The sequence below is a fragment of the Hyla sarda genome, chromosome 6, assembly GCF_029499605.1.
Source record: "Hyla sarda isolate aHylSar1 chromosome 6, aHylSar1.hap1, whole genome shotgun sequence".
Lineage (NCBI taxonomy): Eukaryota > Metazoa > Chordata > Amphibia > Anura > Hylidae > Hyla > Hyla sarda.
The window spans coordinates 35391045-35417089 of record NC_079194.1 but is presented as its reverse complement, the minus strand read 5'-3'; the positions used below and the strand labels follow the sequence as shown (position 1 = coordinate 35417089).

At 43.3% G+C, this 26045-nt stretch overlaps 1 protein-coding gene across 1 annotated transcript in view; it reads left to right on the top strand.

The window, feature by feature from the left end:
- The window catches only part of KIF14 (kinesin family member 14), a 104535-nt gene extending 85701 nt beyond the window's left edge, over positions 1-18834 (top strand). The window contains exons 27-30 of the mRNA XM_056523483.1: positions 9186-9308; positions 12769-12843; positions 15124-15247; positions 18508-18834. Of these exons, the coding sequence (XP_056379458.1) occupies positions 9186-9308; positions 12769-12843; positions 15124-15247; positions 18508-18755 (570 nt within the window). The 3' untranslated portion in view covers positions 18756-18834. The remainder of the gene's footprint in view (positions 1-9185; positions 9309-12768; positions 12844-15123; positions 15248-18507) is intronic.
- The last annotated feature ends 7211 nt before the right edge of the window (positions 18835-26045 follow it).

Sequence of the window (26045 nt, the reverse complement as noted above, 5' to 3'; positions counted from 1 at the left end):
AGACCAGTGATTATCTGTCATCTTTTAGGAGATCAGTAATGATCTGTCATCCTTGTAGGAGATCAATGATGATCTGTCATCTTATAGGAGAACAGTGATGATCTGTCATCTTATAGGAGACCAGTGATGATCAGTCATCTTATAGGAGATCAGTGATGATCTGTCATTTTATAGGAGACCAGTGATGATCTGTCATCTTATAGGAGACCAGTGATGATCAGTCATCTTATAGGAGACCAGTGATGATCTGTCATCTTATAGGAGACCAGTGATGATCAGTCATCTTACAGACCAGTGATGATCCCTTATCCCAAGTGATTGTGTTAGTATAAATCATTGAGACCATCCGCACTATGGGCTTATATGAGAATGTGCCTGGACCCATCTCCACAGTCAGCCAGTATTGTCCATTTGGGTACTTTGGGGGTAAATTGAGGCAGACCCTCCATAGAGTCAATTTAGGGTGGGGGGGGGGGGGGGTGTTTAGCTTTCAGCCCTTTGTGGTCTTGTAATGTTGATGTCCAGTCGTGGATAGTTTATTGTTAGGTGGGAGTGATATTGAAGTCCAGAACTTTTCCCGGGCTTTGGACTATAACATCATGTGACCTCAGTGGACTGTGACATCATGTGACCTTAGTGGACTATGACATCTTGTGATCTCATTGGACTGTGACATCTTGTGACCTCAGTGGACTGTGACATCATGTGACCTCAGCGGACTGTGACATCATGTGACCTCAGCGGACTGTGACATCATGTGACCTCAGCGGACTGTGACATCATGTGACCTCAGTGGACTGTGACATCTTGTGACCTCAGTGGACTGTGACATCATGTGACCTCAGTGGACTGTGACATCATGTGACCTCAGCGGACTGTGACATCTTGTGACCTCAGTGGACTGTGACATCATGTGACCTCAGCGGACTGTGACATCATGTGACCTTAGTGGACTATGACATCTTGTGATCTCATTTGACTGTGACATCTTGTGACCTCAGTGGACTGTGACATCTTGTGACCACAGTGGACTGTGACATCATGTGACCTCAGCGGACTGTGACATCATGTGACCTCAGTGGACTGTGACATCTTGTGACCTCAGTGGACTGTAACATGATGTGACCTCAGTGGACTGTGACATCATGTGACCTCAGCGGACTGTAACATCATGTGACCTCAGTGGACTGTGACATCATGTGACCACAGTGGACTGTGACATCATGTGACCTCAGCGGACTGTGACATCATGTGACCTCAGTGGACTGTGACATCTTGTGACCTCAGCGGACTGTAACATCATGTGACCTCAGTGGACTGTGACATTATGTGACCTCAGCGGACTGTGACATCATGTGACCTCAGTGGACTGTGACATCATGTGACCTCAGCGGACTGTGACATCATGTGACCTCAGCGGACTGTGACATCATGTGACCTCAGCGGACTGTGACATCATGTGACCTCAGTGGACATCTTCTCTAGCCAAGTGACAATGGTCTAGAGCAGTGGTCTCCAACCTGCTGACCTCCAGATGTTGCAAAACTACAACTGCCAGGCCGGGCATGCTGGGAGTTGTAGTTTTGCAACAGCTGGAGGCACCCTGGTTGGAAAACACTGGGCTATGTCTTAAAAAACATATATCTCACTGTCCACAGAATAGGTGATGCATGTACGTTGTCTGGGACCCTCACCAACCACTAGTATTGAGGGGCCAGCCTTCTCTGTTCCTTCTCGTTGCTATAAGGAGGAGTATGAATGGAGCAGTAGTCAGTCACTCTGCCACTCTAGTCATATTTATGGAGCCGACAGAACCAACTAAGCCATATATTCAGGTTTTTCCTCCTTACAGCCCTATAGACTTTGAATGAAGCAGTAGGATGCAAGCACGACACCACTCCATCCAGACTCCTCTACACTGACATTGTACATTGAGTAGTATTGGGGGTTATCAGTATTTAGAAGCCAAAATATAGTCCCAGATCCTAAATATGGGGGAATATAACAGAAATGTATACTAATCCCTTTTGCAGCTGCTTAAAGGGGTTCTCCACCATAAGGTGATTTTAGTACGTACCTGGCAGACAGTAATGGACATGCTTAGGAAGGATCTGCGCTTGTCTTGGGGCTAAATGGCCATGTTGTGAGATTACCATAACACTGTGGCTAGCTTTTTGTGAACTGGTATTTCCTGTTTGAGTTTTTCTTTATTGACTACAATCCCATAATTCCATTTTCCTCCCTCCCACACATCAGCCACCCCACCCATTGAAACATAAATGAGCTGCATCCATTCAAAAGACCTGTGGTTTTCAATCAGGGTGCCTACAGCTGTTGCATTAGTTGCAGATTGATCTCTCTCCCTCCACCCATTGAAGCAGACAGGCTCCCTGTCATCAGCTGACTAGTGAGTCAGGTCTCGGCCGCATTGCAACCTGGGAAAAATCTGAGACAACAGTCATTTTCTATGCTGGTAAAATAAATATTGGGGTAAAAATCACAGAAGAATTGGAGAAAACCATCACACACAGATACAGACACTATATTATGAACTACACTAACTGTACAGCCCCTGTAGCATAGTCAAATAAAAAAAATCCTGGAATACCCCTTTAAGGCCTAAGTCTTTGGCCCTTGTTCACACACCGGAAAATTAGCATGTTCCGCCGACGCTAGGGCCGCTCGGAAATGCGCCATCTCCATAGACTGCAATGCATTTCTGAGCGGATTCCGACTAAAGAATTGACTTTCGGTAGAGGCCGGAATCGTGATTTCTCCGGCAGATGTTTCTGCCATGTTCACAGTGCAGCAGAATTACATTGAAAGCAATGGAACCCTGCTGCAACGGAATTTTCTCGCTGAATTTTTCCGGCGGATTGCGCTCTGAAATTCCGTCGTGTGAACGAGGTCTTAGGGTCTTGAAAATCAAGCAGCGGTATTCAGGCTGATATCACCGAAGCACATAAATTCTTGCACGTTTTTCGCCCTATTTGATCACAAAGGGGAACGTGTAATTTCCGCTTTCGGTGCAACAGACGTTACGTGGATTCGTTGTGACCTGATGCAGAACTTTTGCGCGCAGTAACGTTTGCACTTTCTTTTTAAAGGAGCAAAAGCCTCATGAAGAACAAGAGGATTTCTGGATGCCTGTATGAAATACGAGTCCACCCTATCCAGAGTCTACAGTCCGGACATACATCAGGTCCTTTTTCATGTCCTATTTTACTTTAGTATAGACTGTTGTTGCCTTTTTTTATTTTTTATTTTACTGTATTGTCATTTTATACTTATTTTTATCTTTATAGGTTTAATGAATAAGTCCAGCAGTTTCCTTAGTAAGTCCAGCAGTGTCTGCTCCAACCCCACGGATTCACATCTTCCCGGGATCTGTAAGGATCTAATAGGATCTGCCCTGGATCACCTGGGTCAGAGCCATACGGATGAGAGCAGCATAGCGGACAGTGTGATCGGCTGTGTACGCGGGGTGTGCTCTGCGGTCCACGCGCTGTCTCTGGCCTATGAACAGCAGGATGACGACGGCACAGATGCCTGTGAGTGCTTAAAGGGGTATTCCGCTGGCCAGCGTTTGTAACAAACTGTTCCGAACGCTGGCGCCGGGAGTTTGTGACATCATAGCCCCGCCCCCTCATGACATCACGCCCCGCCCCCTCAATGCAAGTCTATGGGAGGGGGCGTCCCTCCCATAGACTTGCATTGAGGGCGGGCGGGGCGTGACATCACGGGGGGGGGGGGGGGGGGGGGGCTATGACGTCACAAGCTCCCGGCGCCGACTCCATCGTTCGGAACAGTTTGTTCCAAACGCTGAGCAGCAGAGTACCCCTTTAATGTTCTTAGTTTCCATCTATTATGTATTTAGGTGACGCTTTGGTTTTGTATTTATTTTATAGGGACGTGTCGGAAGTTTTTTACATTCGTTTTCAATGTGTAATTCAATTTCCGACAAAATAGGCCATCAGTATTTACTGTACAGAAATAAGGGGCGCAAGACTGATGATGTACTGACTGTAATTCACCCCGTAATGTGGACATACTACCATGTTCTTGTGTGGAACAGGTCTTACTATGAGACTGGGCCAGCGTTTCCTAACCAGGGTGCCTCCAGCTGTTGCAAAACCACAACTCCCAGCATGCCCAGACAGCCAGAGGCTGCCTGGGCATGATGGGAGTTGTAGTTTTGCAACAGCTGGAGGCACCATAGTTAGAAAATACTGGTTTGTAACCTCGGGTCTGAGCGGAAAGGGAACAGAGCGCATCTGAGCGCTTCTGCTTCTTAGTCTTAGTTGGGGGGGGACTCAGCACCCTGACCCCCACGGATTATAACTTCTGACATGTGACGCTCCAGAGATCAGTGGTGGTCTCTGTTGTAAATCCCTCATGGTCATGCATTGATGGCCTATTATTTCTACCAGCGGATCTCCAAACTACGGCCCTCCAGATGCTGCAAAACTACAACTCCCAGCATGCCCGGACAGCCGTTGGCTGTCCGGGCATGCTGGGAGCTGTAGTTTTGCAGCATCTGGACAGCTACAGTTTGGAGACCATTGTCTTGTACTAAAGATTTTACAGTCCTGTTAACACCATAGGTGACATTTATCAAAACCCGTCCAGAGGAAAAGTTGCCCATAGCAACCAATCAGATCGCTTCTTTCACTTTTGAAAAGGCCTCTGTAAAATGAAAGAAGCGATCTGATTGGTTGCTATGTGTTGATCTCTACCATCTGTTTGTCTTGCTGTCTTTCCAGTGTTCCTGGTCAATCGCACAGCCCAGTTACAGAGCGTACGAATGACGTCGGCCTTTCAGCAGCTCGTCGCGTTAAGCAAACATTGGCTGGACAACCTACCCGAAAACCAGGCGACTTCCCGACTCGCCGACAACGTGGTACTGTGTGTTAAGAAGTTGGGAGGATACTTGCAGCTGCTCCTACAGGTGATCTTATAGAAACATGTGTCGGCAGATTTGGCCCATCTAGTCTGCCCAATATTCTGAATACTATCAATAGTCCCTGGCCTTATCTTATATGAAGGATAGCCTTATGCCTATCTCTATCTTATATGAAGGAAAGCCTTATGCCTATCTCTATCTTATATGAAGGATAGCCTTATACCTATCCCTGCCTTATACCTATCCCTATCTTATATGAAGGATAGCCTTATACCTATCTTGTATGAAAGATAGCCTTATGCTTATGCCTATCTTATATGAAGGATAGTCTTATACCTATCTCTATCTTATATGAAGGATAGCCTTATACCTATCTCTATCTTATATGAAGGATAGCCTTATGCTTATGCCTATCTTATATGAATGATAGCCTTATACTTATGCCTATCTTATATGAAGGATAGCCTTATTCCTATCCCTATCTTATATGAAGGATAGCCTTATGCCTATCCCTATGTTATATGAAAGATAGCCTTATGCCTATCTCTATGTTATATGAAGAATAGCCTTATGTCTATCCCTATCTTATATGAAGGAAAGCCTTATTCCTATCCCTATCTTATATGAAGAATAGCCTTATACCTATCCCTATCTTATATGAAAGATAGCCTTATGCTTATGCCTATCTTATATGAAGGATAGCCTTATACCTATGCCTATCTTATATGAAGGATAGCCTTATTCCTATCTCTATCTTATATGAAGGATAGCCTTATGCTTATCTCTATCTTATATGAAGCATAGCCTTATGCCTGGCCCTATCTTATATGAAGGATAGCCTTATGCCTGGCCCTATCTTATATGAAGGATAGCCTTATGCCTATCACTATCTTATATGAAGGATATCCTTATGCCTATCCCTATCTTATATGAAGGATAACCTTATTCCTATGTCTATCTTATATGAAGGATAGCCTTATGTCTTTTCCTATCTTATATGAAGGATAGACTTATACCTATCCCTATCTTATATGAAGGATAACCTTATTCCTATCTCTATCTTATATAAAGGACAGCCTTATGCCTATCTCTAATATGAAGGATAGCCTTATATATCCCTATCTTATATGAAGAATAGCCTTATACCTATCCCTATCTTATATAAAGGATAGCCTTATGTCCATCCCTATCTTATATGAAGGATAGCGTTGTACCTATCCCTATCTTATATGAAGGATAGCCTTATGCCTATTTCTCTCTTATATGAAGGATAGCCTTATACCTATCTCTATCTTATATAAAGGATAGCCTTATGCCTATCCATATCTTATATGAAGGATAGCCTTATACCTATCCCTATCTTATATGAAGAATAGCCTTATACCTATCCCTATCTTATATGAAGAATAGCCTTATGCCTATTTCTCTCTTATATGAAGGATAGCCTTATACCTATCTCTATCTTATATGAAGGACAGCCTTATACCTATCCCTATCTTATATGAAGGATAGCCTTATACCTATCCCTATCTTATATGAAGGATAGCCTTATACCTATCCCTATCTTATATGAAGAATAGCCTTATACCTATTTCTCTCTTATATGAAGGATAGCCTTATACCTATCTCTATCTTATATGAAGGACAGCCTTATACCTATCCCTATCTTATATGAAGGATAGCCTTATGCCTATCCATATCTTATATGAAGGATAGCCTTATACCTATCCCATGCATGCTTAAACTCCTTCACTGTATTTGCAAATACCTCTTCTGCAGGAAGGATATTCCATACATCCACTACTCAATAAAGTAATATTTCCTGATATTATCCGGGAATAGAAAACAGAGACGATTTCTTCAAAAACCAGCACCACCTCTGTCCACAGGTTTTTTTGTGATATTACACCTTAGTCCTTTTGGAAGTGAACTGAGTCAAGTTGTAATTCCACACTCACCCTGACGACAGAGGTGGCGCTGTTTTAAGAAAAAAAAAAAAAAAATTCTGTTCCTGGATAACTCCTTTAATGTCTGTCTGGTTCTTATAGGTTGCAGCATTTATATGGGTCGCCCCCAGTTATATTTCCTAGTAATGTAATATTCTTTTTCATCATATTTACAAACTACGGCCACTAATAGCTTTATAATTCTTCTTAGGGTTCTTGCTCAGATATATCGGCCATGGTTAGAGAAGCAAAGGATAAAGTCAACCGTACGACAGAGCAGATTCTGCAGAGCATTGGAAGCCTGGCTGTCCTGAATGACACTGAACTACATCTACCAGAAGAGGAGTCTGCAGAGGTCCATGGCCTCCAGGTAGAACATCTACACAAGCAAAAAAAAAAAATAAATAAAGATTTTTTTTTATATTAATAGGTGAATACAATGGGATATACCATTTCTTGAGTTTGGTATCATTTTTGTGACTGCAGTTTTTGGCACATAGTACTGTTACCGATAAACCAAAACACAATAAAAAAAAAATGTTTATGTTAATATTAAGAAAAAACAACAAAACAGGTGCAACTCACTATTAAATAAATGAGGTTAAAGGGGTACTCCGCCCCTAGACGTCTTATCCTCTATCTAAAGGATAGGGGATAAGATGTCTGATCAGGGTGGTCCAGCTGCTGGGACCCCCGCGATCTCTGTACAGCACCCAGCGTTCGTTTAGAACTCTGGGTGTGGGCGGCGGGGGTCGTGAGGTCACTACACCACATCTATGGGAGACTTGCATTGAGGGGGTGCGGTGTGACGTCACGAGGACTGGTATTTTTTTTCTCTTTTTTTTTTTTTTTTCTATAGCCTCTATTCACACTTTTGGTATAGGTACGGTTTCATTTAAAGGGGTACTCTGCTGCCCCAGCGTCCGGAACATTTTGTGCCGAACACTTGGAGCGGGCAGCAGGGGGGCGTGACGTCGCGGCCACGGCCCCCTGCTGCCCGCTTCAAGCGTTTGGAACAAAATGTTCCGAACGCTGGGGCAGCAGAGTACCCCTTTAACTGAAACTGTATCTAAAACAAAAGTGTGAATAGAGGCTATAGAAGAAAAGAGAGAAAAAAAAATACCAGTCCTCAGAGTATCACCAAGTTAGTATGACCAGGGCCATAATGATAGTTTGGTCAAAGATTTTAAAGGGGTACTCAGGCCCTTAGGGCCGGAGTACCCCTTTAAAATCTTTCACCAAACGATAATTATGGCCCTGGTCATACTGACCTGGTGAGTCTTAGGGCCGGAGTACCCCTTTAAAATCTTTCACCAAACTATCATTATGGCCCTGGTCATACTAACTTGGTGAGTCTTAGGGCCGGAGTACCCCTTTAAAATCTTTGACCAAACTACCATTACAGCCCTGGTCATACTGACTTGGTGAGTCTTAGGGCCGGAGTACCCCTTTAAAATTTTTGACCGAACTATCATTATGGCCCTGGTCATACTGACTAGGTGAGTCTTGGGGCCGGAGTACCCCTTTAAAATCTTTGACCAAACTATCATTATGGCCCTGGTCATACTGACTTGGTGAGTCTTAGGGCCGGAGTACCCCTTTAAAAATCTTTGACCAAAATGTCATTACAGCCCTGGTCATACTGACTTGGTGAGTCTTAGGGCCGGAGTACCCCTTTAAAATCTTTGACCCATTATGGCCCTGGTCATACTGACTTGGTGAGTCTTAAGGCCGGAGTACCCCTTTAAAATCTTTGACCAAACCATAATTACGGCCCTGGTCATACTGACTTGGTGAGTCTTAGGGCCGGAGTACCCCTTTAAAATCTTTGACCAAACTATCATTATGGCCCTGGTCATACTGTCTTGGTGATACTCTACGCCCCCTCCCATAGACTTGCATAGTGGGAGGGGGCATGACGTCACATGGGGGTGGAGTCGTGACATCACGATACTCCGGCCCTGTGGTCGGCACCCTGCAGTTTGTGAGCTGGCAGCGCGGCGTGCAGCTCAAAGAGGTGGGTGCCAAATGCAAGATTGCAGGGGTCCCCAGCGGCGGGACCCACGCGGTCAGACATCTTATCCCCTTTCCTTTGGATAAGGGATAAGATGTCTTAGGGCCGGAGTACCCCTTTAATTAAACTCTGATTGAATTCTATATATAAAATGGGAGATTCATCATAAAAAGGCTGTCCGGGCATGCTTGGAGTTGTAGTTTTGCAACAGCTGGAGGCACTCTGGTTGGGAAACTCTGACCTATATGGGGTGTAGTATGTTCACCTGTTTATGTGGAATATAGGAAACACAGCTCTTATAGCCAAATTCTTCTTCTTTCAGAAATCTATCGGGGATTTACTTTACACAGGAATGTATTTCGGATTAGAGAGTCTGATGGACAGTGGGATACAAGCATCTAACACCATGCAGACAGATCTGGAGAGATGCTCTGTGTATGATAAGGTATGTGGACATTACAGCAAACCTCATGGGAAATTTCACTCAATACCAGTTTTCTTTACCAGCTTGGCACATCCAGAACACATGCATGCTCTCACGAGCTGAGTGTGCTTGTGTACTGGGAAAAAAGTCTTGAGGAATAGCTGTCAACCTGAACAAGCATTCGTCTGGCAGCTATTGAAAGTGTATTACCAGCTTTACTATGTAAATACATTGCGTTACTTACCCTACGTCCGTTTACCGCATTTGACGGTCGGCTAGCTAAAGTCTATGGCGAGATTTATTTACTCTGAATCTCTGTACTTTAACCCCTTAACGACAATGGACATAAATGTACGTCATGATGATGTGGTACTTAGCGCACCATGACATACATTTACGCGCCGACATGATCGCGAGCATCGGAGCGGTGTCGCGTCATGCCCGGCAGGTCCCGGCTGCTATCAGCAGTCAGGGACTCACCAGTAATGGCGGACATCCGCGATCGAGCGGATGTCCGCCATTAACCCCTCAGATGCCGTGATCAATACAGATCACGGCGTCTGCGGCAGTGCGGTACTTTGAATGGATGATCGGATCAGCCGCAGCGCTGCCACGGCGATCCGATCATCCAGCATGGCGGACGGAGGTCCCTTTACCTTGCTCCGTCCGTCTCCCAGGGTCTTCTGCTCTGGTCTGAGATCGAGCAGACCAGAGCAGAAGATCACCGATAATACTGAGCAGTGCTGTGTCCTATACATAGCACTGAACAGTATTAGCAATCAAATGATTGCTATGAATAGTCCTCTATGAGGACATAAAAAGTGTAAAAAAAAATAAATAAAAAAAAGGAAAAAAATGTAAAATGAAAAAGTTAAAAAATTTGAAAAATCCCCTCCCCCAATAAAAAGTTAAACGGCCGTTTTTCCCATTTTACCCCCCAAAAAGCGTAAAAAAAAGAATTAATACACATATTTGGTATCGCCGCGTGCATAAAAGTCTGAACTATTAAAACATATTGTTAATTATCCCGTAGGGCGAACGACGTAAATGTAAAAAAATAAAGTCCAAAATTGCTGCTTTTTTGTCACATTTTATTCCCAAAATTTTTTTTTTTTTATTCATAAAAAGTAAAACCTAAGCAAAAGTGTTACTGATAAAAACTACAGATCATGGCTCAAAATATGAGCCCTCATATCGCTCCATATACGGAAAAATGAGAAAGTTATAGGTGGTCAAAATAGGGCAATTTCTAACATACTAATTTTGTTAAAATGGTTTGAGATTTTTTTTAAGCGGTACAATTATAGAAAGGCATATAACATGGGTATCATTTTTATCGTATTGACCCACAGAATAAAGAAAACATGTCATTTTTACCGGAAAGTGTACAGCGGGAAACCTTTTCAATTTTCCCACATAAATAATATTTGTTTGGTTGCGCCGTACATTTTATGGTAAAATAAGTGATGTAGTTACAAAGTACAATTGGTGACCCAAAAAAAGAAGCTCTAATATGGGTCTGTGGATGGAAATATAAGAGAGTTATGATTTTTAGAAGGCGAGGAGAAAAAAACAAAAATGCAAAAATAAAATCGGTCTGGTCCTTAAAGGGGTACTCCGCCCCTAGACATCTTATCCCCTATCGAAAGGATAGGGGATAAGATGTCAGATGGCCGCGGTCCCGCTGCTGGGGAGCCCTGGGATCCCCGCTGCGGCACCCCGCTATCATTACAGCACAGAGCAAGTTCACTCTGTGCGTAATGACGGGCGATACAGGGGACGGAGCAGTGTGACGTCATGGCTCTGCCCCTCGTGACATCACGGCCCGTCCCCTTAATGCAAGTCTATGGCAGGGGGCGTGACAACTGCCACACCTCCCTCCCATAGACTTGTATTGAAATGGGCGGGCCGTGACGTCACGAGGGGCGGAGCCGTGACGTAACGATGCTCCGGCCCCTGTATTGCCCGTCATTACGTGCAGAGCGAACTTGTTCTGTGCTGTAATGATAGCGGGGTGCCGCAGCGGGGATCCCAGGGATCCCCAGCAGCGGGACCGTGGCCATCTGACATCTTATTCCCTATCCATTCGATAGGGGATAAGATGTCTAGGGCGGAGTACCCCTTTAACCCCTCAAGGACTCAGCCCATTTTGGCCTTAAGGACTCAGACAATTTAATTTTTACGTTTTCATTTTTTCCGCCTCGCCTTCTAAAAATCATAACTCTTTTATATTTTCATCCACAGACTAGTATGAGGGCTTATTTTTTGCGTGACCAGTTGTCCTTTGTAATGACATCACTCATTATATCATAAAATGTATGGCGCAACCAAAAAACACTATTTTTGTGGGGAAATTAAAACGAAAAACGCAATTTTGCAAATTTTGGAAGGTTTTGTTTTCACGCCGTACAATTTATGGTAAAAATGACATGTGTTCTTTATTCTGAGGGTCAATACGATTAAAATGATACCCATTATTATATACTTTTATATTATTGTTGCGCTTAAAAAAAATCACAAACTTTTTAACCAAATTAGTACGTTTATAATCCCTTTATTTTGATGACCTCTAACTTTTTTATTTTTCCGTATAAGTGGCGGTATGGGGGCTCATTTTTTGCGCCATGATCTGTACTTTTTTTTGATACCACATTTGCATATAAAAAACTTTTAATACACTTTTTATAATTTTTTTTTTATAAAATGTATTAAAAAAGTAGGAATTTTGGACTTTTTTAATTTTTTTTCATTCACGCGGTTCACCGTACGGGATCATTAACATTTTATTTTAATAGTTCGGACATTTACGCACGCGGCGATACCAAATATGTCTATAAAAAATGTTTTTTACGCTTTTTGGGGGTAAAATAGGAAAAAACGGACGTTTTACTTTTTTATTGGGGGAGGGGATTTTTCACTTTTTTTTTTACTTTTACTTTTACATTTTTTTACATTTTTTTTTTACACTTGAATAGTCCCCATAGGGGACTATTCATAGCAATACCATGATTGCTAATACTGATCTGTTCTATGTATAGGACATAGAACAGATCAGTATTATCGGTCATCTCCTGCTCTGGTCTGCTCGATCACAGACCAGAGCAGGAGACGCCGGGAGCCGCACGGAGGAAGGAGAGGGGACCTCCGTGCGGCGTTATGAATGATCGGATCCCCGCAGCAGCGCTGCGGGCGATCCGATCGTTCATTTAAATCGCGAACTCCCGCAGATGCCGGGATCTGTATTGATCCCGGCACCTGAGGGGTTAATCGCGGGCGTCGGCCATTGCCGGCGGGTCCCTGGCTGCGATCAGCAGCCGGGATCAGCCGCGCATGAAACGGGCATCGCTCCGATGCCCGCGGTTATGCTTAGGACGTAAATGTACGTCCTGGTGCGTTAAGTACCACCTCACCAGGACGTACAAAATGGGCCTGGTCCTTAAGGGGTTAAACTTTATTCAGAACGCCTTGTACTATTTTCTAGGTTCTTGAAGAGATAAAGAAGAATTCCAGAACATTATCTTCTTTCATTCAGAACAGTCTAGCCTCCTGTAAAAAGGTATGACTTCCTTTTTATTATTATTATTAATAATAATGCTAATAAATATATATAATGTGTGTTCAGTGAATGTATCCCTTCACTTTATAGCCTATGTGTTCTGTATAATATTTGTAAATCATGTCCTTAACCAAAAATGACATCTCAACCCAGAAAAAAAATCCTGAATGTCTTAGATACTGTGTCTCACTTCCCTGTAAACTGCTGTCCACAGCCTGTTGTTAGGCTCAGTCTGTCTCTGGTAGCAAAAAGACCAGGACTGAACACAGGAAGTGGTGGCAGGGATTAGCTAGTGATATATTTAGGAGGAGGTGGAGTGTGTAAAAGCATTGTTGAGCTTGTCTGCTTCCTCCAGAAGGACTACAGTCTGCCTGAAAGGTACAATCGAGCCCTCCCACTTATCACCTACCTCCCATAAAGTTCTATACAGCTGTGCCTTATGTAAATACATGTGTTCATAGTATTTACACAGTGCTGACTCCTAATGTAATCCCCCACCCTTCAATCCTCTTCATTATCAGAAGTTCAATGCATTTGTCATGTGACCCCCTTCTTTGCTGTGATCTACTACTACTACTATTTGCTTCCTTTCAGCTCACATAGCATCAATAACCCTGCTTTCCTCCACCACATTCCATCTATAGTACAGTACTGTAAATTATCCCCAGCACAATACGAGACTGTTCATTTCAGGGCACTTTCACTAGCCTTATGTGATGGCAAAGCAGTAAGGAATAGGTGTTTAGGCAGTGATGTGTCAGACAACTAAGGTAGGAAGTTACTGTGTGAGTACTATTGGCAAACAGCTCAGCTCTGATCCCACCCCCTGAAATGGAGAGAATTAGAAATAGCTGTGCACCGTGGAGGGAACTGTCAGTGGATCAATAACAGCATAAAGAGCACTAAAATCACCACTCTAAAGGGTTAATGTAACAAAATCAGCTAGGTTTTTGCATTTCTTTTAAAAGTACAGGTATGCCTTAAAGGGAATCACCTCACCCCCCACCCCCTCTTTCTCTGACGTACAGGGCTATGTATATCAAGCAGTTTTAGCAATTGGTCTGTGACACTACACTTTTCTTTTATTGCCTTTTCCTACACATATTGGCCCTTATGGACTAAGAGTGTTGTGTAGTTTTCTTTGTGGGTTTTAATTCCCTACAATTTATTTTCCATGGTATTTACTAAGGTTTCCCTACATTTTCCAATTTTCCCTACATTTTGCTTTTTTTTTTTTTTTTTACACCTGCTCTGAGCTGTAGGGTTTTCCACCACATTTCCTGTGGAAACCTTAGTAAATATGTTGTTTTTTTTTGTGAAAATGTCGGGAACACGCCCCTTTTTGTTGACCACACCCCCTTTCCCTGACGGCCATGCCCCTTTTTTGGGGTTTTCTTAGCAAAATGGAGAGTTAGGCGGGAACATTCGAAATGCTAATTTTTACCGCAAATATCGGCACTTCGCGATTTCGCTAATATTTAGAAAATAGTGATATATATTCGTAATGACGAATATTCATTTTTTTTTTTGCGCATATGCGAATATATGCGAATATTCGCGAATATGCAAATATTTGCAAATATTCACCAATATCGGCACTTTCAGTCAGAGGACACTGATCCCTCCCGTCTTTTAGGTGAAAGATATAATTGCGCATGCGCACTATGTGAATTTCATTACGAATTTGCGCATGAAAAAAACCACAGCGAATATGCGAATTTCGCAAATATAGGACGAATATTCGTCCATATATTGGCAAATATCGTGAATTGAATATCGCCCCTGCTGCTCATCGCTACTTATTAGTCAATAAGGGGCTTGGAGGTGAGAGTGAGCAAGGAGGTGTGCCAGGTTGTGGCACTTGAGCATCTTGGTCCCGCCTCATTGACACTTGGCTGAGGAATAAATAATATTTTACAAGTTTGGCAAACACCATCAGCTCCAGGAAAGGTACAGTTTGCTTTTATACCCTAACCCAGTATTTCCCAACTAGGGTGCCTCCAGATGTTGCAAAACTACAACTCCCAGCATGCCCGGACAGCCTTTGGCTGTCCGGGCATTCTGGGAGTTGTAGTTTTGCAACAGCTGGAGGCACCCTCATTGGAAAACACTGCCCTAACATCTATCCAATGGTGTCTGCAGCTCTTAGCAGCAAATACAGCGGACAGATTCTCTTTTAGTAGATTTCCAATATTATGTGCAAACCTACATGTAGCCATCTTTGTTTTGTCTGTATTGTGTTCCACTAACATTTTTAATTTTCTTCTTAAACTTCTCCAGCAAATCTCTGACCGCCTGGTGAAAGACGCATCCTTTAGTGTTCGGAGCTCCCTGAGCGCAGGGCTGCGCCAAATCACGAATAGCATTGACCTTCTGCGACATAATGTTGTTTCTATATTAAAAGGTGAAGACTGTTTACCCAAAGTATAGGGGATAAGTGTCTGATTGCGTACAGAGGGGTGGGTTGAACATGCGCCCAGCACTGTATTGGCAGCTCCCGTACACCATGCATGGATCATAGGGCTGGGCGTTATACTGGTTCATACCGAATACCGAAATTTTTGGGCTGCACGATATGAATTTTTCCCATACCGTAATACCGGTTTGGCCCCTCCCCCTTGGGAATGAATTATCAGCCCAGCGCAGCGCTGTCCCCACATCGGGGAACTAATCATACGTGACCCGCCAGCACTGTTCTGCTACCCCCCCCCCAAATCATGTTACCTGCGAGCACTGTTCTGTCCCCCCCCCCCCCCCCCAATTAATTATCAGCCCAGCGGGGTACTACTCATATGTGTCACCCGCAAGCACTGCCCTCCTCCTCTTTGTTGGGAGCCGCCGGCTGTCCGGGCATGCTGGGAGTTGTAGTTTTGCAACAGCTGGAGGTCCGCAGGTTTGAGACCACTGCTGTACGCAGTATCCCTATGCCCGGCCTGCAAAAGATACAGAAAATAAACTTTAACTTACTTACGTCGGCCTTACGCTGGGGACGGGAACGTCGGACAGCCGTCAGCCTATCACCGGCCGCAGCGATGTCCCGCCCCGGCCAGTGATAGGCTGAGCCCACTGTCATGTAAGAAGCCGGCCAGAGTCGTTGGCTATCCGGGCATGCTGTGAGTTGTAGTCCGCAGGTTGGAGACCACTGGCGTACAATATAGAGTTACAGCGCCGGTGGCTCCCAACAAAGAGGAGGAGGGCAGTGCTTGCGAGTGACACATGTGAGTAGTACCCCGCTGGGCTGATAATTAATTGGGGGGGAACAGAACAGCGCAAGCAGGTAACATGATTTGGTGGGGGGGGGAGCAGAACAGTGCTGGCGGGTCACATGATTTGGTGGGGGGAGTAGAACAGCGCTGGCGGGTAACATGATTTGGGGGGGAGCAGAAGAGCGCTCGCGGGTCACATGATTTGGGGTGGGGGTGAAAGAAATACCGTTATATGCTGTGGAACCGCCATAAGTTACAAAAATACCGTGATACACATATTTGGTCATAACGCCCAGCTCTAATGGATCAATCATTTTTATTTATTTTATTTTTTATTGGATGTATTTAATTACGTGCTTTTGTTCTCAGATCACTGGTAAAATTATGATATTTTTTCGTCCGTTTAAAATTTGAGTAAATGTCTTATATTTTGTCAAACTCCTGGAAAATCTTAGGGCACAGTCACACGGAGCGGACCGCAGCGTATTTAAAGACCGTCACAAGAGACTGCGCGGCGAGCTCCCAGCTGCGGCCAGGTAGCTCTGAGTGTCCGCTCGTAGCGGCTTATTTCTACAGCGGGAAGTCGACCACTACGAGCAGACACACAGAGATACCCCGCCCTTAGTCGGGAGTTCGCCTTGGAGTCTCTCTTGTGACTGCTTAAAGACACACACGCTGCGGATTAGGCCCACCCTTCCCCATATGACCCTGCCCTTAAAGGGGTACTCCTCCCCTAGACATCTTATCCCCTATCCCGCGGGGCGTGGCGTCATGAGGGGGCGGGGCTATGACGTCACAAGCTCCAGGTGCCACCTCCAGCGTTTGGAACAGTTTGTTCCAAATGCTGAACAGCAGAGTACCCCTTTAAAAATGCTGCCGGGACCCGGGTAACTAATCACAGCTTTCCACCCGGCTGCCCTGAGTAGTGCCCCCTTTCCCTAAATGTGTATAGGAAGAGACCTGTCACTTACTGCTAAGGGGGTGGAGAGCGGCCACCAGGACCTGCCGACGAGATACTCAGGTCCTGTCTGCATTTTTAAACTAAGATTCCTCTGAAATGCCCGGGTGTCTTAAAGTAATAAATATAATGTCCCGGAATCTCTTTGGGCACCATAAATCTGATGACAGGTTCCTTTCAAACGGAATTAAAAAATTATTTCTTCCAAAAACAGCAGCACCCCTACTGCGTGTGGTATTATAACTTGGCTCCATTCATTTCTATGGAACGGAGCTGCAATACTACACACAGTCTGAGGACAGAGGTGGTGCTGTTTCTAAAGACATTTTCTATGTTTTTCAATCCTTTAATAATGTCCTGGCATCCTGCTGCTGCATCAGTTTTATGTTCTCCACTGTTTGGGTACAATAAAACTGACAACCGGTTCCTTTTTAAATGAGCACTGTCATTAAAATTATGTTTTGGCCTATAATACAGCAGTCAAAACAAATAGGATTTGTAATTTACTCCCTATTTAATCTGTATAAAATATCTTTTTATTTCACTTTAATGGCCTTATAAATCTGGCCACTAGGGGTCTCCCTTCTGGTCCAGACCACATTCTGTCTGCCCAAAAGCACAAACTTTTGTCTCCTGCTGGACTGGCAGGAGACCAAGCTCAGGAAAGTGCAGTCTGACCGTAGGCAGTGAAAAGACCAAAGTCCAGAAGGGAGACCTCTAGTGGCCAGATTTATAAGGCCATGAAAGTGACCATTTTACAGGGAGTAAATTACAAATCTTATTTTACCTGTTGTATCATATGCAAAAAAATATACAATTTTAATGACAGTGCCCATTTAAAGGGGTACTCCGGGGGAAAACAATTTATTTTAAATCAACTGGTGCCGCCGGAAAGTTAAACAGATTTGTAAATCACTTCTATTAAAAAATCTTAATTCTTCCAGTACTTATCAGCTGCTGTATACTACAGAGAAAGTTCTTTTCTTTTTGAATTTCTTTTCTGTCTGACCACGGTGCTCTCTGCTGACACCTCTGTCCATGTCCGGAACTGTCCAGAGCAGGAGAAAATCCCCATAGCAAACCTCTCCTGCTCTGGACAGTTCCTGACATGGACAGAGGTGTCAGCAGAGAGCACTGTGGACAGACAGAAAAGAAATTCAAAAAGAAAAAAACTTTCTCTGTAGTAAACAGCAGCTGATAAGAAGAATGGAAGAATGGAAGAATTAAGATTTTTTAATAGAAGTAATTTACAAATCTGTTTAACTTTCTGGCACCAGTTGATCTTAATTTTTTTCCACCGGAGTACCCCTTTAAGTATTGTTAAGGTTAGGGTCATACGTTACAGGTTTTCTGCAGGAAAATGTTTTACAGCAAATCCGCAGAAAGCCTCAGGGAATTACACAGCAGAAAATGTGCCAGGTGTGAACATAACCTTACAGTCCACCTCGCTGACGTTTCTATCCCATGTGTCTGAGATAATTTTGTGAACTCCTCTCGCAGGTTCGGACGTAAACGCGTCGGCGATTCTTACGTGTCTGAATGACCTCAACTCGTCATCAAGTCAAGTGAACAAAGGCCTGTCCGCCCAAGTCATCGGCCTCCATGAGCTTCACGCCTTGTTGGAGTCTCTGTCGGCCGCCATTCACAAGAGGTACAGCGGCAAACCCTCCCATAAGGCTCTGAATGTACAGAGCTTAGAGGCATCAAGTCACGGGGTGTTCTCGCCTAGTACCATCCAGTGGGTGTAATTTCATACACACGTCAGCGAAACCTGATGATTCCAGCAGAGCCGACCGCCCATCTAGTGTAGGGTTTCCCAACCAGTGTACCTCCAGCTGTTGCAAAACTACAACTCCCAACATGCCCGGACAGCCAACGGCTGTCCGGGCATGCTGGGGGTTGTAGTTTTGCTACAGCTGGAGGTACACTGGTTGGGAAACACTGTCCTAGAGGTTTCCTCCACAGATTTTTTTTTCCCGCTTCTGTGTGCTGGAGGATGACTCTTTGTGAGTTAAGTTTTACAACAGCTGGAGGCACCCTGGTTGGGAAACACCGATCTTATGCATATGGTGACTCCCCGCCATCATTAAAGATGTCAAGAAAAGGATGTCAAGATGTCAAAAAAAAAAAAAAAAGACAACAGGATGCGCACCGTAGTGTGATATCTATGGATAACGCAAGGTGTGAACTGCGTTTACCAGAATAAGTTGTACTCCTTCCGAGTACAACCATGGAAAAGGGTTTAAACAATGATGGGTCTCTGCAGCCACTCCATGCCAACAAGGTAACAATACAGAGAGATGTCCTCCAAAAACCAGCAAGTAAAGTAAAAGCAAGGATTCTTTAGTCAAACAATGCAACGCGTTTCGCGGAAGCTCCGCTTCTTCAGCCTGAAGAAGCACAACTTCCGCGAAACGCGTTGCATTGTGGGAATAAAGAATCCTTGCTTTTACTTTGGTCTCAGCGCCTGTATTACTCTGCTGGTTTTTGGAGGACATCTCTCTGGAAAGAAAAGGAAGGGATCAGGCATGTTGAATTTGAAATGCTTGTGTGTAGGTAGCTACAACATTAAACGTGTGTAGGTAGCTACAACCAGACAATAGGGATAACAGAATTGTTGCCAGACGAGTACTAATGTGAAAAGGTTGTGTATCCCATACAACTTGCAAACAATGTATGTAGTGGGGGTAGGTACACTTTCCTCAAGTCTGGGCCATATTAAAACCCATGTATAGGTGTATAAAAAATATATATGATTATATAAATATATATATAAATATATATACATATAAAATAATGTAGACCCAGTGAGTTAGATTAAAGGGGTATTCCGGGCAAAAACATTTTATCCCCTATCCAAAGGATAGGGGATAAGATGTCTGATCGCGGGGCACCCGACGCTGGGGCCCCCGCAATCTCCATGCAGCACCCGCACTCTATGCGGGAGCTGCTTCTCCAGTTTCGGAAACCTCCGGGACCGGGGATGTGGCGTCACACCACGCCCCCTCCATTCTTGTCTGTGGAAGGGGGCGTGACGGCCATCGAGCCCCCTCCCATAGACATGAATGAAGGGGGCGTGACGTGATGTCACGTCCTCAGTCCTGGAGGTTTCCGAAACTGGAGAAGCAGCTCCCGCATAGAATGAGGGAGATTGCGGGGGTCCCCGAAATCAGACATCTTATAAAATGTTTTTGCCCGGAATACCCCTTTAAATTAAAACAATTTATTAATACAGTAGTGACACCACAAGAAATATCACTATTGTTGTATTAATAAATGGCTTTAATTTAATCTAACTCACTGGATCTACATTATTCTATATGTATATATATTTATATAATCATATATATATATATATATTTTATACACATATACATTGGTTTTAATCAAGCCCAGGCTTGAGGAAAGTGTATCCCCCACTACATACACTAATGCGTAGATTGTCGTCCTATTATCAGCCCCAAATGTTGCAGCCAACAATCATGTGACGGCATTATTCCGGCATTATTGCAGAATTCCATCGGAATTTCCATGTGCTCAGAGAAAAGAATTCCTCTGAAATTCGAGCCCCATCGTCGCCAATGGCATTCCGCCGTGGAATCCTGCAAAATTTAAGACTGGTCTTCTATTTTTACGGAAAGCAGAATTTCCGCGACGGAATGCTCACTACAGAAATTCTGCTTTCTGAATGGGAATGTGGAATCCCATTCAAATTGATTTGCAGTAAATTACAGCGGAATTTGTGGCGGAATTCTTCCGCAGTATTACACATGAAAATTCAGCTATAGTAAGGCTGGTTTTACACCACGTTTTTCAATACAGTTTCCCATATCAGGTTTTTGATAAAAACGGATTCCTCAAAACCTGACTAAACTGTATCAAAACCTGTGTACAAATTTTAATCCGTATACGGATTCAAAAATGATGTCCGGTTGCATCCGTTTTGTAAGAAAAAAAACTTATATGTTTTTAACTTTTCACTCCATTATGAATAAAGTTTCACTTGTTTGATTGAAATTCCAAGAAAAAACTGTGCAAAGTCAAAAACCGTATGGTGAAAACTGGATGGAACCGTACGCACATACAGTTCTGTATGGTTCCCATTGACTTCCATGTTAAAAAAAACGTATACGTTTCAATGCGTTTTTTTCACCCGGACCAAAAGCCGTGGTAGGCTACGGTTTTGGATACGGGAAAAAATCTGACAAAACCGTACAGGATGCAAAACGGACACAACGCTTCGTTTGGCATACAGTTTTCACTACGGTTCCGTACAGTTTTCAAATTGAAAACGTATACGGGAACTTTATTGCAAAAACGTGGTGTGAATGCAGCCTAATAAGGAGATAAAAGTAACGTTGTGTAATTCGAGTCCTATCACATCACGGCCACAACTTGCCGTCCAGATCTGTTCTAACAATAAGTTTTACAGAATTAATACTTTTTTTTTCAAAATGATATTGCACTGTATAGAGATTGCTTTGTAAAGATTTCATGTATAGATGTTTGGCTTTTTTTAAAATATATATATATATTTTCTATCTTATGATATTTGCTAGAAATTTTCCAAAGCTTCACTTTGATAACTGAAGAGCAATTCCCGTCATAATGGTTATTAACATTTATTGTAAATAGTTTTTACCCCCCTGATTTTAGATGTTGCTGCCTTGTTTACTCACTGACTAGAATTGCACTTTGTATGATCTGTTTTTAGCTCAGGGATGTAGTTGTCATTTTTCGATATAACAATTTAGTTTAACAAACCTCTGCACCCGACTGACTTAAAGGGGTACTCCGTAGGGAAAAAAAAAATGTTTTCATATCAAGTGGTGCCAGAAAGTTATACAGATTTGTAATCTTAATCCTTCCAGTACTTATCAGCTGCCGTATGCTCCAGAGGAAGTTGTGTAGTTCTTTCCAGTCTGACCACAGTGCTCTCTGCTGACACCTCTGTCCGTGTCAGGAACGGTCTAGAACAGGAGCAAATCCCCATAGTAAAACTCTCCTGCTCTTAAGCCTAGAAGGATTATGATTATTAATTAGAAGTCATTTACAAATCTGTATAACTTCCTGGTGCCCTTTAATGGGGTTATCTAGCTGTATAATATTGATGCCCTATGCTCAGGATACACCATCCATACTCCATCATTGTGGGGTGACTTCTAGCCCCCCCCGCAGACCAGCTGAAGGGGAAGTGAACTTTTGGGACATGCTCACGCTGACAAAAAACGTGTATAAAATCCACAAAAAAAAAAGCTCCAAAAACAACTTTTTTTTCAGTGAGTGTGTGTTTTTTTTTTTTTTTTGGGAGCGTTTTTTGTAATTGTTGATTTGTGCACAAGTCACGCTTGTGTTTTTGGAGTTCCCCGATTACACTCGGAGAAAACCGCATTGCTTACATGTCACAGCGGTACAGTGTGCCTTCAGCTGTACCTGCTCATAGCTGCAATCCGCCCCTACGAGCAGACACACAGCAATCTGCGAGTCGTAGCGTGCATGCGCAGTATAAGTCGCAGACATTGCGGCCCCTCCCCCTGCTCCCTGAGCTAGGCTGAGAGCAGCCGTGATGTGTGCGAGTACACTGCGCATGCGCGTGGCGACTGTCACTGTGTGACTGCTCGTACAGGCGGATTGCTGCTACGAGCAGGCACACTGTAGGTTCCATCATCTGCGGATCCGCAGCCTAAAATACACTGTGGATCCGTTCTGTGTGACCCTACCCGTAAGCAGAAAAAAAACCACATAAAAATCTGCAAGGCTCCCATTGAATTGAATAGTACATGGTTTGAAACATTAAAGGGGTACTCCGATGAAAACCCATCATTTTTTGATATCCACTGGCTGCAGAAAGTTAAACAGATTTGTAAATTACTTCTATTAAAAAAATCTTAGTCCTACCAGTACTTATCAGCTGCTGAAGTTGAGTTGTCCTTTTCTGTCTGCCCACACTGCTCTCTGCTGACACCTCTGTCTGTCTCCGGAACTGTCCAGAGCAGAAGCAAATCCCCATAGCAAACCTCTCCTGCTCTGGACAGTTCCTGACATGGACAGAGGTGTCAGCAGAGAGCACTGTGTGCAGACGGAAAAGGACAACTCATCTTCAGCAGCTGATAAGTACTGGTAGGATTAAGATTGTTTAATAGGAGTAATTTACAAATCTGTTTAACTTTCTGGACCCAGTAGGTATGAACACAATTTTTTTCACCAGAATACCCCTTTAATAGCTTCTTTTTTTTGGGAGGAAAACACCCAGTCTTTGCCTCATAAACCCTGCTGATTTTGACCTTGTGAACAGCGGCGCAAGGTGTTGCAGCGTTGATCCACTCACTTGCAGTACCATGCACCACCACTACTAATGATGTGGCAGTGCAAGGTTGAGCAGAAATAAAATTTTAAGATACTGTAGCGCTCGCCTGAGCTTCCAGACCCAGCTGATCGGCCCGGGGTGCTGGTTGGACACCCATTGATCCTAATAATGATGACGGGCCGGGACAATGGCCTAAATCCAGCCTTATGGGTAGGAGGATTTTCATATTTAATAGAATTGCTCTTAATTCATAATGTACTATTAGATATTTCAGAAGCAGGAAAGCCTATGCTATGGTGTAACGCAGTGTTTCCCAACCAGTGTGCCTCCAGCTGTTGCAAAACTACAACTCCCAGCATGCCCGGACAGCCTTTGGCTGTCCGGGCATGCTGGGAGTTGTAGTTTTGCAACAGCTGGAGGCACATTGGTTGGGAAACTTCAGTGTAATGTATAAAATGTAATCACTCTTGCCAAATTGTCTTCTATTTATACTGTGCTAATGCAAAAGAATAAACTCAATTAAAAAATATTGACTAAAGTCAATATAAAACATTTATCACTGGCTATGTATTTATTTGTCCACCTGTGTCTATTCATATAATTGTACATACAGATCGGCCCCTAAGGCCATGTTCACACAATGGGATTTTCAAGCAGAATCTGGTGAAAAAATTCTGCTCGAAAATTCATTTGCAGCAATGTCCTATTGTTTTCAATGGGATTCTGCTGCACCGTGCACATGGCAGAATTGCCGCGAAGGAATTTGGGTTGTTTCTGGCTTGGGCAGATTTTGTGCAGAATTGGTGCGGAATCCATGAGGAATCCGCATTTGGAATGTCTGAAGTGTGAGTGTAAGTGCGAAATCCCGTTGAAGTCTATTAAGCTTTAATTTAAAGGGGTACTCCCCTGGAAAACATTTTTTTATTTATTTTTTATTTTTTTAAATTAACTAGTGCCAGAAAGTTAAACAGATGTGTAAATGACTTCTATTTAAAAAATCTTAATCCTTCCAGTAGTTATCAGCTGCTGTATGCTCCAGAGGAAGTTCTTTTCTTGTTGAATTTCCTTTCTGTCTGACCACAGCGCTCTCTGCTGACGCCTCTGCCCATGTCAGGAACTGTCCAGAGCAGGATAGGTTTTCTATGATAATTTGGTCCTGCTCTGGACAGTTCTGGACATGGACAGAGGTGTCAGCAGAGAGCACTGTGGTCAGACAGAAAAGAAATTCGAAAAGAACTTCCTGATAAGTACTGGAAGGGTTAAGATTTTTAAATAGAAGTAATTTACAAATCTGTTTAACTATCTGGCACCAGTTGATTTAAAAAAAAAATGTTTTCCAGCGGAGTACCCCTTTAATGCGGAATCCGTGCGGAACTCTAACACTGCAGATCTCCTTTAAAGGAAAACTGTAGTGGTATATAACTTAGTTATAGATTGCGGGTGTCCGAACGCTGGGACCCCCTGCGATCTCCTGTACGGGGCCCCAGCCGTCCACATCGGCCGCTGCATCATGCTGGGGACGGACACACACCCTTCCTGCTCACTGCCGGGGCCCCATACGGGAGATCGCAGGGGCTCCAGCGGACGGAACCCCGTGATCTATAGCTTATCCCCTATCCTTTGTATTGGAGATAAGTTATATACCACCTACAGTTTTCCTTTAAAGGGGTTATCCAGGAAAAAAGTTTATATATATATATATATATATATCAACTGGCTCCAGAAAGATAAACAGATTTGTAAATTACTTCTATTAAAAAATCTTAATCCTTTCAGTACTAATGAGCTGCTGAAGTTGAGTTGTTCTTTTCTGTCTAAGTGCTCTCTGATGACACCTGTCTTGGGAACTGTCCAGAGTAGAAGCAAATCCCCATAGCAAACCTCTTCTACTCTGTGCAGTTCCCGAGACAAGCAGAGATGTCAGCAGAGAGCACTGTTGCCAGACAGAAAAGAACAACTCAACTTCAGCAGCTGATAAATATTGGAAGGATTAAGATTTTATTTAATAGAAGTAATTTACAAATGTGTTTAACTTTCTGGAGCCAGTTGATATGTAAAAATAATTTTTTTCTGGAATAACCCTTTGATGCATCCTGTGATGTTATTGTCCTTAGCAGCAGCTGCCTGTCATTTTTCTACAAACTCTAATTATAATTCCTCATTGGTAATTTGACTCGATCTCTCGAGTTCTCTGCCTTTTCCCAATCTTTTATTTTTTTTGATGTGGGTTCTCTTGCAAAAATAAATAAATTAGCATTTAGTTCTTGCACTTTATATTGATTATCTTTATGTATTCTTCATGCTTAACTAATGGTTCTCCTGCTTGAGTCTTGGAAAGAATGAGGAGGCGCCTTTTTTTTTATATTCATGTTTCCTGTCCCAGGGTAGGAGTTGGTGGTTTCTTTCCTATGGAGAAAAACTCATTTTTAATTACATCATTTTATTTTTATTTAAATTTTTAGCTTGTATTAACGTAACCTTACAATGCTGTTGGCATAGGACTGTGGCTTTAATGCCTGAACTACGGCCCTGTATACACCTAGGCCTCTTAGCTGTGACCTAATGATGTGCGGTAGAGATGGGGGTATCGATTTCCCAAAATTTTCAGATTTCGTTAAATTCTAAACTTTTGTGATTTGTCACACGTGGATCTCTGATGGCCTTCATCGTAGAGACCAGATAAAGGGTTAGGGCCCTAAACCCGACTATACTTACCATAAGTTAGGGTTAG